Here is a 13,623-nt window from a genome sequence, read left to right as displayed (position 1 = left end):
GTCTTAAGGGGTTAAGTGAGACTCCTCCTCTAAATCACGCTCTGGAGGAGCTTCTCATTTTGTTGGCAATGTAGGCGGTGGGGTGAAGCTGGCCTCTTGTTTTACAAGGCACCTACACAGCAGTGTAACTATTCTCCTTTCTAGGAGCAAGAAATACAGGCATGATCTCTGTGGGGAGGTTGTGTTTCTTCCTCAGTCAGACCCAGGTATGGTGACCAAGAGACACCAGTGTGAAGAAGACAAACGCAAATCATTGCAGCTTGTCCGTCAGAAAACGGGGGAAAGGCAGCAACTGGTTTTAAATGTTTCCACAGGTCAAGAGAGATCATATCAGTGAAGAGTCACTACTGGTTATATTGAGTCTTGTTGCAACCGATAGGTCTAACGAATGCTCTGCTTTAAAGACAAAGCGATAAGGGAGAGTTCCTACTGAGAAAGAAAGCATACTCAAGATAAAAACTTTGGGCAGAGTTGTTTAGCAAGGAGAGAAAATGAGTGAACAAACATGCACACGAGTGAAGATCAGAGCACTGTGCAAACATTTAAAGGCAAGAAAGTTTGATCCAGCTTGAAGTATAGTAGCCAGATCCTGAAAAAAAGGCTAGAGGAGAAAAGTCGTGAGACAGCAACACCTGGATTTGGTGATATAAGGCAGGAGACAGTCTGCTTTTTTTCATTTCCCCTCTGTTCAAGAAAGCAGTCCCTTCTGCACGATAAAAAATTGAACTTCACCCTCATCTTCTCTCAGATGATGCTGTTACAGTTTTGCCATACACAAATCCAGCCACTCTACTTTACAACACTTTACCCTATTTGCGCTAGGAAAGCTATTTCTAACTCACTTAATTTACACTGCTGTTAAAACATTGTTTTTAAACTAAATGCATGCAGGTAGAAAACAAGAACAAAGAGGAATTGGATTTTTCTGGTCTGGATATATCTGTTGCACTTCTTTGCTTAAAACATGTTCATTTCTGATCTTGGTTGATTTTTTTTTTTTTAAATGCTATGTCTTAAGTAAAAATTTTGCATTTTACATCATGTTTAATCCAAGTTCTCAAAATCCTTACAAAGTATTGTGCCAGAACCTCCACACCATCAAAGAGAATCATCTATGACTGTTTACACTTGTCAGGAACACAAGTCATTACATTTTGGCATTTGTGACATAAGGCACCACTGTCATTTTAGAAATACCAGGGATGAGATCTGTTCTGAAGAGATAATATGCAAGAACCCTGTGTTCTACCCCAAAATTACAGCAGCCTAACAGCAGGTATGCTATGAATGATAAAATTTCCATAATGTAAGGTGAGGTATTTATGGTTGTGTTAGACTGCTAACATATAAACAACAACAGGTTTTACTCAGGAAATATTCAATTTCTGTGTAGATCTCCTGAACAGAAAGATATTTTTACAGTACAGGAAATGAGAAAGAAAGCGGTAATACAAGTGAGAACAGCAATCAGATCTATGATATGTTTAGTAAAAAAAACTGTACCAATATGCCTGGGGAGCTGTTGAGCAAGGCACACAGAAATACATGCCACAGCAAATCTACAGGCACTACAACAGTATGGAGGAACATGAACTACCTTCCAAAATGAGAAACCAGGTACTACAGGAATAGAAAAAAAATGGGGAGGCTGCAAGGAAAGAAAAAACAGCACTGAAGGGTGCAATTGAAGGGAAGACTGATATAACGATAAAATATTAGGAAAGCACTGATAAAAAAAAAAGTAAAAGGAACAGGTGGGATCTGGAATTGCTTTGGGGGAAGAAGAACAAGAGACCCTTGGCAGGCAGAGCTGAGAAACTCCTGGGGAGCCCCTGAACAGACTGGATTTGCTCTACTTGTGTGATTTCTTTCTGAGAGACAAGTGATGTCACAGATTATGCCACTGTGGATGACTTCAGTTCCCCAGGTACAGCTGGGGGAGAATATGATGCAAACATGAGGTCACAAGCTGGGTCCAAGGCCAATCTCAGAAGTCCAGTCAAAACCTCCGAAAAATGCCAAAGGCACAGCTGAGAGTAGCCTACAGGCACTCACGTACCTCAGGCTAGGACCACCCCAGTCTAATGGTCCTCCCAGGCCTACTGTCAGGAGTGGGGGTCCAGATGAGGTTGGTCATGGCAGTTGAGGCCTATTGAGTGCCCACAAGGCCCTCACACAAATAGCAATAAGACTTGTTCTTGACTAAGATTTGCTCAGCAAGAGACCCTTCATCAGTTCTTTTGTTTAGAGCCCAAAGACAATTTTTGATGAAGGACTAGTTCAGTAATGAAACTAAAAAGACGTATCTCCAGAAACCAGACAGATTCCTCCTAAAAAGCGCGACACTGTCTTTTATTCAACTCTAGCTTTTGCATTTAGATACACATCTGAATTTTGTTTATAAAAGCTTTTTCTTCACACATTTTCATAGCAATTTTCATGTAAATTCTGTACTTCAAAGTAAAGTTTTACTCTGGTATTTTGAACTAGGATTTTTATATTTTTTTTAATGTGTAAAAAAAAGACAGGAAGTTGTCTGGTCACTCTCACTTACCCAATAATGCATATATGAAAAGGTCAATCTGAGGGAGAAGTGAAATTTGCATTTGACAATGCTATCGCTTTTCCCTCTAACCAGCACCCTTACTGATGCCTTTCATCAGCACGGACCCGTGCCATGGCTTGCCAGACCTGCACTGATCATGAGTTCAGAGCAGGTGTAGGGAGAATTTCCTGTCATTGGCACTTAGGTCAGTAATGCAGCTTACTCGTGCAACTTCCACAGGGACCCTCCGTCCACAAGAACATTCTTGGACTAAACCCTCCCTCTCACAGCTCCAAATATTTCTGCTGTCTGGCTGAAGGATGAGGAGTATAATGTACAGAGATCCTGTGTCTGTTGGAAATAATTGCTACATCAGAAGAATGAAGAGACTAATCTAGCCCCTCACCTAAACCACTCCATTGTTCTTGCCCATCAGCTTCTTTCTTACTCCTCTATCCTACAAACAATAGCTCACAAAAAGTGAGGAAGACAAAAGCAACTAGATTCCCAACTTACTTGCCAGTACAGTTGCAAAGGGTGCCAGAAATAAGCCAGAAGTATTAATGAAATGTATTCCCATGCCCCTAAAATCAAGTTTGCATCCAGAAGCACTGTGCAGTTAGAGTAATTGTTCTGGCAACTTCTACATGCCAAGTAAGCCCAAATGGAGGCAGCGTCAGGTACTCCACTGCCCCTCATAGCAGCTGCGCTTGGCCTCAGTATCTTCTGTCAACTAACTTCAACTTGCTTTCCCTAAGCCCTGCACAGGGCACTGCTGCAGACTTCAATAGGCCTCAGGCTGCTTAAAAATACGTCACTGTTGATACCAGCATTCAGCCACTGTTTTGGCCTGGACCAACCAGTTGTGGCAGAGACCAGGATGGTATGAGAAGCAAGCAAAAGACGGAAGCAAGGAAGAGGAAGACAAAAAAAAATATAACATGTCATAGATATAAGAGTATGTGTCCTTATCTACACATGGCAATGGCTTAACTTCATAGACTGTCTTTTGATAAGCTAACCAGAATGAGATCTTTAACTCCCTATTGCTAACACTATCAAAAGTATATCTCATAAAGCATTAAGGAGCCATTTGCTCTTAAAGCTGACACAAAAGGATTTGTTTGCACATGTTCAACATTACTGACCTTACAAGTTGCATTTTAAAAGAGTGACAAAAGCTTTGCAGGGAAAAGACTGATAGTACACGTTGTGCTTAAAGAAAACTGATGGGTGCTTTGGATATATCTGTTGTCTTTTAGCAGTAATTACAAGCCCAACTCATTGGCCAAGATCCTATAATGCCCAGTGCTGTTTAGGCGTCAACTAAAAAGATTACATCTCGTCTAAAGAACAAACAAGAAGTGTATTCAGAGAATGCTGGAGAGAAGGCGGAAAAGCCCGTATGCTTTTGTAAATATCTCAGGTACACCACAGGCTTCATAAGTTTACATTTTAGCCTTTGTTAGTCCAAAAAGAAATTTAACAGAAAGAATAAAAAAAAAAAAAATCAAAGGAAATTATAATGGGCTAGAGTCTGTGGAAGGAAAGAACTTTTCACCTCGGCAGCTGAGCATAACAGTGGAACAAAACCAGATGATGTCAACAGAAGGACATCTTCTTGCTGTATTTGTCATAATGCAGCTTTTTATTAGTGATTAGACAGTCAATTAAGGGCTGTGTCCCTGTCTGCCATTCTCCTGACACTGAACTGATGTTCATGTTTCCACCTGCAGGTGTAAGAATGACCCTTCTTCCTCTGCACTTCACACCTGAATCTTGGGGAAGTTTATTCCCAAAAGGCTGACTGCCAATCAGCCTTTCCCAGTATTTAAAAATTTTTAAAAATATCAAAGTTGGGATTATTCCTTTCAAGTTTGGGGTTTTTTTAAAGTTACATATTTCTTTCACGTGTTCTTTGCATTACATTATTTTCAATTCATATGTTGTATCCCATGATTAACATCTTCAGCAAAGCTCTATTTAAAAAACAGGTCTTTGAAGTAGTTTCTATTGACTCTTACAGTTCTCAACTCATGTTTGAGACAACGCTTCCTACAGTAATGAATACATATGTAATTTGTGTAAGTCGATGTGTTTAGATTATCATATAGTATAGCGAAACAAATAACTGATTAAGTGGTAGTTCAGCCCAGAAAGATAACATTCAGACAAGTGTTAGGTAAAATATACTAATATACCATATGAATATACACTAAAAATTGGAAGATAAAAGAGACATCCACTACTTCTCACATTTCTTTAGTATTTATTCTTCCATTTATTTGCTAGCCTTATTGACAGTGTGAAGAAAAGAAACTGTGTTTTAGAGAGTTACCCCTGTTTATTTTGTAAGGAATCTAGTACCTGGCAATTCCAGAGCTGTGCAATCAGATAACCCTTAACAGTTTGGAAACTGTGTATTGAAAGAAGATTACCTGCATGCTGCCTCAGCTAAGTCACCACACATAGTACAGGGAGTCACCAAGGTCAGTCATTTTCCTGGTTCTTGCAGCAAACCAAACACAGCCTTACACAATGTGTAAGAAATTTACCTGCTTGTCATAACCTCCAACAGAGGTCTTGTAACAGAAATAGAAGTACAGAAGAGGACAAATGAGGTGTAATATTCACATTTATCCTGTTTCTCAGTTATTTGAATTGCTTGCCCACTGGCACACTGAACTGTATGCAGATTTGCTCAGGTGTGGAGTTGAGTTGGTCCCTGTGCCTTATGTCATATTTGCATGTGAGCAGGGCTTGCAAGACCAGCAGTTTCACAGTATGGGTTAGAGCTTCACTGGGATCCAGAGGGGGCTGTGCAGTGTTAGAGCCACTGGGACTACTGCACACATCCTCCCCTGGGCCAGCAGATTTTCTCCCTCAAGGACTAAGAACAAATACTGCTCTTTTCTACGATCTCTCAAAACTCTAACTCCAGAACGCTTGTTTCTTGAAGAATAGCTGGAGATGCACATAGATGCTTTACGCACCTAAATTCTCTCCTGCCGCATCTGAGCAGCATTAGCGCCCTTCTGCAGAGAACACCTTAATTCGAGTTCTTAAAAGTAGTCCCTGTATTCCCCTGATGTCTGAACATCCTTAGTGAAAGGAAGTAATCCTGCTATGTGCCTGACAATTAAAGTCATAATTTAACTGGATGTTTTATGACAAGGAAAAAAATGCTTCTGAATGCAGTATAAACTGTTCAAAAGAAATAGAATAGAGAAGACACTAACTTTAGAATAGTATTGGTCTGACGGCAAATACCCACTTTTATTGTGTTTTTAACTAATACCACCCATGAACACAAATATAAGCTGTACTGCAATTGAAGATGGTATCCTCAACAACCAGAATGAAGATAAGGTGGATACACTACTAGGGGAAGTCAGACAGAAGCAGTATCCCTTAACCGGTCAATTAAAATAGCTGGAAAAACTACACAAACCTTGGGCATGCATGTTTGTCTGAAGGAGGACCTATATCACAGAAGGCTTATCTAGGCTTTCTAACTAGGCTAATCTCCTGGAAGAGACTAACTCGAATTTCCAACTGTGGCTACTTACATCCCTCATCCAGTTGCTCCTGAGCCTTTTTTTTAATCACTTTTCTTCTAAGAGCCTAATCTCAATGTTGCAAACTTTTTGGGACATAATATTTTCATGAAAGCCATTCGAAATTTAACATGACAGAGAGAATAGAGAAATGGATTCAGAGAGGAATTGATCCACAAAAGCCAAAAGGTTATTTCATACAAGGAGTTATGAACACAAGTCCCTTTGCAGGCCCCACGGATAATCATTAGTAAAGTGTATGGGGCCCAGCAAATGGCGAACACACACACAATTATGGCAAGCGACTTTGCAATTTTCTTGTCCTGCTGCAGTTTTGACCCGGTCCTTGCACAGAAAGAAACAGAGAAGTCATTTGCTGGGGTTAGAGAACTGCCTCTGGATGGAGATGAGCTCTCAGTTACCAAAGACTCTTTCTTTGGCCTTGTGGAGGAAGAAACACTGTCCTCTGCTTCCGATGGAGGAGAAAATGGTCCGAGCCTCAGCGAGAGGCAAAATCTCCAGGACAGGCTGTCTCTCCTTGGAAGCTCACAGTCCTGCATGCTGCCATGCCGCTGGCGCCTCTGGATGTTGTGGAAGATGTGCACGTTGAAGTAGGTCACCGAGAGCAGAGGCACGAAGAACTCCAGCGTGGACGCACACAGGAGGAAGTACCAGTTGTCAAAGAACTCAGCGTAGCACTGGTCCACCGCTACCACGCTGTGTCCGGCCACGTGGTCCCAAAAGAGGATTGCTGGGCAGTAGAGGAGGAAGGCAAAGACCCAGACTGCCACCATCTTGATGACAGGGTTGGACGCTATTCCCTGCTGGGCTCTGTAAGATACCTGTGAAGGAAAAAAAGGAAGAGGTCACTCCTGTAGAGACAGGTTTTGGAACCAACAGAAATAGCAGGAGAGCAATTTTAGCAGAGTGCTTGGTAATTTAGGGCTGCGACTATACTGATCAGCTGAAGCTCACCCAGGTTTGCTGGATTCATTGATGTTGACATAACGTAGGGGTGTCTCTCTACAGGTTAATGTAACTGTGCTAGGGTCCTGGTCCATGGATGAAACATGATTATCCATCACTACCTAGTAATTGGTATGCCTTGTTTGAGACTTCTGTGGTCTGAAGTGCCAGAGTCATAAACATTTTATAGTTGTTCAGAGCATGACTCCCATCCACTGACAACTGTAGTGCTTTTTACAGCATTTTACAAGCAAATAGGACTATGTGCGTCACAGTGCTCAACAGAAAATGTGGCACATACATTTAACACCCACCTTTGAGAAAATTGTTTATTGCATACTTCATAAGGAGGTAGGAGTGGATTCCAGCTCTGCAATGCAGCCTTTAGCTGATGAAACATTCTCCCCTACTCCAGGGTCAGTACATTTTTTCCACTATATGTTGCAGAACAGACATTTATCTTGTAGCTGACATCCTGTTCCACCCCTTTCACAGGATGACAGGCTGAATGTGTGATTCTGGGAGCTTAGCCATCCAGTTGAAAAAAAAAAGTATGAGTTAATGTCAGTAAAGACTATCATATGAATGTCCATCGGTCTTAATTACGTTTGCACAACTGGTGTGAATTTTGCACTTTGTAAATGCTGAGTCTTTGGATTTCCAGTGTAATGTTTCTTATGTGGAAAATGTTTTAGTGTTTTATTTCCCAGATTTTTTTTCCTTTAAATAAAATAACATAAAATTAAAAAAATGTAATAAAAGACAGGTATAACATGTAAAATTAATTATAATTAACAAAAATAAAAAATAAAACTGAAAATCTATCATATGACATTATCTTGACATTCTCATACACCACCAAAGAGCTGGAACCTTTAGCTGTCCCTGACATTTCCCTGCCACTTGAGCTAACAGAGTGAGTACTGACAAATTCTGGTCTCCACCCTTAGCATGAACCAAGACATAAAGCACATGTATGGTGGATAGGATGCTCTGCAGAGAGCAGAGACATAGAGTTTGTTGTCACGTGTCCACAGGCAGTCTCTGCAGTCTGCCCCTTGTTCCACTCTCTGCCCCATTTGCTCTTGCTCCCAATCTTCTCCAAGAACATCTGGGGCCATAACTCAGGCCTAGACATCCTTCCCCGGTGTCCTTCATCTCACTGCCCTAACCCAACTGCGTTTTCCTCCCGTGCCTGATTTTAGGTCCAAACTCAAATCCAATTTATTTTGAATTTCCTCTTTCCTTGACCCCTTTTATCAGCCTCCTGCCTTAACCTTTGCACCCCTCAGCCTGCTTTCCCTCAAGCAGTAGCACAACAGCAACCTGCAGTAGAAATTGTGAGAAAAGTCCTGTTCGACCAGCTCTGTGCTGGAACATGCTCAGTGCAGAATATTCACCACATCTAGCTACAAATAACTAATAATCTCCACATGCCGTCACATTTTTGAGAGCTATTATCTCAATTAAATTTGGGCTTGCACTCACCAACATGACAAAGGTTGGTGAGCATAAGCCACCAATGATCTTGTGACAAAATCAGAGAAGTTATAAATAAGGTACTTACAGCTTTAGTCACTGACAGGAAACGGTCATAGCTGATAAGAACAATGTTAAACACTGAAGCTGTGCACAGGAGGTAGTCCAGAGACAGCCAGAGTTTGCAGATGCCTCTTCCCAAGTGCCATTTCCCTGTCAGGCTGTAAGGGATGTAGAGAGGCATGCAGAAGGCACCTATGGAAAGCAACCACAGAGACGCCATGCAGATCAGATGGACTGCAAACAGTATTCCTGGAAGCAGAGAGAGACACTAGTCTGGTGTTTGGCCAAAAAATAAATAAATCTATAAAGGTGAATATGTAATTTATATGCTGAAAATCTTACGTTCTCATGAAATCTGACAGTGACTTCATATGTACTAGGTCTTAGTGTGTTTGGGTATGCTGATTGTTGGGAATAAGCTCAGGGCAAATCAGCAAAGAAGGATCTGCTTACGAAGAAAACTGCAGTGTAACCAACTTATAGTTTCTAAAGACATATAATCAGTACTGCAGCATAAACGCACTGTGGTTGCGCTGTGATATGTAACCTCATTGCTGCTTGTCCTCTAGTCTTTTATCTGTGTTAGAGTTTTCCCCCAAACACATCTACAGATGCCGCTAATGTCGGTTATTAACTTAAGATTGGTTAGCATTTGTAAGCCAAAGACAATATATTGGACAGTCTGTGTGGTATCTGGAAACCTCTTCTACCAAAGGTAGAGCAGTCACAGCAGAGGTATGAAACCCTCTCCCACTTTTAAGAGGTGTTTTAATCTCATGTTGGTTCTCCAGCTGAGATTAACTCCAAGACTATTTTTGTTCCGTTACATTTGGTTTTTTTCTCCAAAAGGCCTTTCCAGAGAAGAAAGTCATGTTTGTGTTTTGTTTTTAAGACAGCAACTTCTTCATTTTACCACTAATATTATTTCAAAAGTATGGTGCAATATCTTATTCCTGAAAACAATGATCCACTAGAGACAAATATAAAACTATATACAGCTTCAAGATCCATTTTACACTCTTTAGATTATTATTTTCAATATGTCCACCAAGATATTAGATGTTACTGAACATATCCAGGCTGATGCGGCCCACCGACAATAATCCTCTGGGCAATGAGCTGACAGACTGTTATCAACAGGCAAACGCGCACAGTCCTTTGAATACTGATGGCCTGTTTTAACATATACCTTAAATACAAGCAGCATCACTTTTGTACAAAATACCCATTTTTCAGAGCTGCTGGTGACAGCTACTGCTCTTATCAACTTTAACGGGATCAATGTTTGGCACCATGTCAAAAAGTAATGACTGCTTTTAGCTATAGATATAAATACAGACACAAGAACCAGGTTTTAAGCATTTATATTTGAAACTATTCCCACTTTTACTAATTAGAGGTTGCAAAAGACATGAGTCACATGCCTGGAAAGATTCCAGACTTCTAAGAAATTTTAAAAATACCACAGCAGTTTCAGAAAATAAAGCATTTCGGAGACAAAGTCCTAGATTTACATGGTATATAGGTCAATATCATACTGATACCAATCATTTCCTCTTGGTTGATTTAAGACTCCATGAGACACCAGCCACAAACAAGAACTGGTGTAGAAGACAGATATTTAAATCTCTTGATTGAACTGCAAGATACGAGGAGAAACAGACTTTTGCAGAAGACCTGAGCAGCTCTAGCAAATTGTCTGCCTGGAGCAGGAAAGCAAAGGCTCTAGCACGTGTATCGTTTGGTTTTCACCCCATGGGGCGAGTCGCAGAATGAGGCACCACAGGTTATAAATGACACAAATGAAGGAAAATCTTAAAGGTTAAATTAATACACTTCACTACACGGCACTGACAAAGGAACAGCAGTTAGGAGGGATGGTATTGCCAGAAGTAGAGTAGGTCGATGAGTGCTATTTCCCTCCTCATGATTTAGTGAATACTGCTCTCTGTGACTGTCCTGAAGAGACAGCACTTGTGTGCAGAAATACCTTCTTGCTAGCCTCAGGTCAAGATGTTTGCTGGAACATATTCCACAGGACCATGGTTTTGTCTGCCACATGGGCTGTTTCCCTGGCCTGAACCCTGAAGGACTGTTGCACAAGGCATTCATGCCTCCCACCTTCTCGCCTGTCATCACCCACTGGGACCGGATCCATGTCACCTCCAGGGACCAACTCTCCTGGACTTCTGCAATGACACTATGGGAAGAGGGGACTAATAAAGAAAACAGATTGGACATGCCAGCAGGCTGTTGCTGGCATCAGGCAAGCCATCTGATCTATAGCCTGTGTTGAGTGGAAGCCAGTAAAAAGTCATAGTGTTAACATTATGGCTTTTTGTAGTGTAGTACACTCATAAGCCATTAGTATTATGCAGAGAACTAATTAATTTACCTGGACGTACCATAGATAGCTGTATAAGAAAACAGTTACATTGTCAAATATGAGGACGTTCTGAAGAGTGTGATCTTACAGCAGGAGCAAACGTAAATCCTAAACTAGCAAAAAATCTCTTTCCTTCAGTTGGTATTCACTTTTTCCTCAAGCAACATTTAAAGTATTTATATGAAAATTTGACATTATAACATATTTTGAGACATAACAGGCAACTAAAACACTTAATGCAGTCTCCCCCATTCCTTACCCTTCCCTGGAGACACAGCTGGGAAATAGTTCTCTTAGAAGAAACCACCCAGCAAAAGAAGCCCACTTGCTTCTCCTGAGATTCCTAGCAAACAAGTAGTGCCTCCACGGCTGCAACTTACCCACTGCAAAGTCAGAAATGGCGAGATTGAGAAAGAAATAGTTACTCCGATGCCTGAGGTTTCTGTCCATGATGAAAGCAAGGATCACCAGGACGTTTCCGAGGATGGTGACCAGAGCTAGCAACACCATGAGGAAAGCCAGCAGCACCATCACGCCCAGTGAAAACTCGGAGCTCGGTGACTGTGTGGACAAAGTCTCGTTGCGTGCTCCAGCCATATGCGGAGTTTCGGCAGTGCTGTTGTGCATGTTGCGGATCCAGGTCAGTTCAGTCTGGGAAAAAATTCGCATCTGGCGGAGTTATCCAAAAGGTTGAGACAAGTCTGTTAACAGGATGGGCTGAATAGTGACACATCCAAAATATTTCACAAAATCAAAATAATGGATCACAAGATTTCAAGGCCTGGAGTCTCTAACGTTCCTTGATTTGAACGCACCTATTGGCCTGAAAACAAAATCTATAAAAAAGACACCTCATAAGCAGCAGTAAGTGCACACATTAAAGCAAATTATCTCTTTCTCTCCTGAACACTGATCCTTATCTGTTGAGGTCAGAAAAGTCAGTCTGAAAACAACCCTTTTCACAGTCAAGCATTTTGCATATTAGCATTGTGTAAGCATTTTTACACATTCAATTCTGCTGAAGCTAAAACCAGATCTCATTTTCACTTCCCCAGTGGTGAACAGGATTTAAATTATTACAATTCTATTTCTCTTACAGTAAAATGTGGGCACTGTTGCACTTGCTGCTGTACCACTTACTAAATTGTACAGTTAAATCAGAGATGTATGTTTCTTAATGCTGTTGGTTACAGAGCATTCAAAATTCAGTTACACACTGCAGAAGTATCAACAATACCTTTTCAGCTCATCCTGATTAGAAGCAAGTCTAGCCCTGGGCACAGCAAACCAAATACATCGACTTTGGAGGACTTAGAAGTGTGAGGCATCTAATCCTCCTCTTCCCAAGTAATTCCCAGGTAAGCTCCCACTCCACAAAGTGCCAAACCCTTAACCCTCTGCAGATGTGAGAAGGCATATCCCTTCCTCACCGCCATTTCACTTATTTTGTTAAGAGCGCACAGAGGTTGGCAGGCAGTGGCTGTGACTCATGCCTGCAGCTCATCAGCTCCATAGGACCGTGGCACTCCCTGTGACTGTCTTTTTGGACTGCGGCCACCGTGCTTGAGAGATGTAGGACAATAAACAAGGAAAGAGGTGACGGACAAGATGTGGGGAGGAGAGGTGCAGTGCTCTGATCCTGTCTTGGGGAACAAAGGGAAATATATTCTAAGGAGTCATTAATGCAAAAGGTGTAGGGCAACAGGAACAGAAGAGACCTCAGGAATGATGAAATGTGACAGACACCTCCCTCGGGTGCATGTGCACAAATGCAGTCTGGAGCCCATGTTCCTCCAATGCACAAGAGGAACCAGAGCTCCCTGTGCAGTCACAAGGCCACCAGGCTGTTGGAATAACAGAGGTGGCGGGAGAGCTTGGGCAACTGGAGGACTGCAATGAGCAGAGACAAGCTTGTCAGCAAAGACAGGCAGGGGAGATGAGGAGCGAAGATTGCCTGCCACGTGCAGAAGCAGGTTGAATGTATGGAGCTCTTCTAAGGGGTAGACAGTCTGGTTGCAAATTTGTGAGTCAGGGTCAGAGGAGAGGCCAGTGACATGGGTGACATAGTGGTGAGAGCGTGTTGTAAAACACACCAAGTAGGGTAAGGGAGTTGATGAAGTCTTCATTAAGCAAATCAAGGAAGCCTCTGGCTCACAGCCCCTGATTCTTGTGTAGGAATTCTTGACATCTGCTGGAAGGGCAATGCAGCAGGTACAAGCAATCAACAAGACTCCTGGAGGGCATCAGGGACAACTTTCTGATACAAATACCAAATGGGCCAACGAGGGTGACACACAGCTAGATCAGCTGCTCACTGGTAAAGAGGAACCAGGTAGGGATGTGTAATCAATGGCAGCCTTGGCTATAATGACCATGAGGTGGTGGTGTTCAAGATCCTAAAAGTGATGAGGAAGGAGAGTGCCAGAGTACAGACCACACACTTCAGGTGAGCATACTTGTGTTTATTCAGGAAAGTGGTAGGTGGGATCTCATGGCAGGCAGCTCTGAAGTTGTCCTGGTTTGAGGTAAAACAGAACCAATTTTGGTCAGTAACTTCGCTTCTTAGCTGGGCCTCTCTAACAACTGAAATTAACAGCATATTGTGCAGACAATGTTCACTCTCTCAG

The 13,623-nt window shown here is 41.9% G+C and overlaps 1 protein-coding gene across 1 annotated transcript; it reads right to left on the bottom strand.

The window, feature by feature from the left end:
• Window positions 1-6,161: 6,161 nt before the first annotated feature.
• On the bottom strand, window positions 6,162-11,665 carry LOC104287901 (histamine H3 receptor-like). Its single transcript, XM_009886635.1, has 3 exons — window positions 11,377-11,665; window positions 8,636-8,802; window positions 6,162-6,944 (listed from the first exon to the last, which is right to left on the bottom strand). The coding sequence occupies exons 1-3, from the start codon at window positions 11,663-11,665 to the stop codon at window positions 6,162-6,164; spliced, it is 1,239 nt and encodes a 412-aa protein (XP_009884937.1).
• Window positions 11,666-13,623: the final 1,958 nt, after the last annotated feature.

The sequence above is a fragment of the Charadrius vociferus genome, unplaced genomic scaffold (assembly GCF_000708025.1).
Source record: "Charadrius vociferus isolate BGI_N301 unplaced genomic scaffold, ASM70802v2 scaffold45, whole genome shotgun sequence".
In the NCBI taxonomy this organism is placed as follows: Eukaryota; Metazoa; Chordata; class Aves; order Charadriiformes; family Charadriidae; genus Charadrius; species Charadrius vociferus.
The sequence above is the reverse complement of the archived record's forward strand: the minus strand, read 5'-3'. Positions and strand labels throughout refer to the sequence as shown.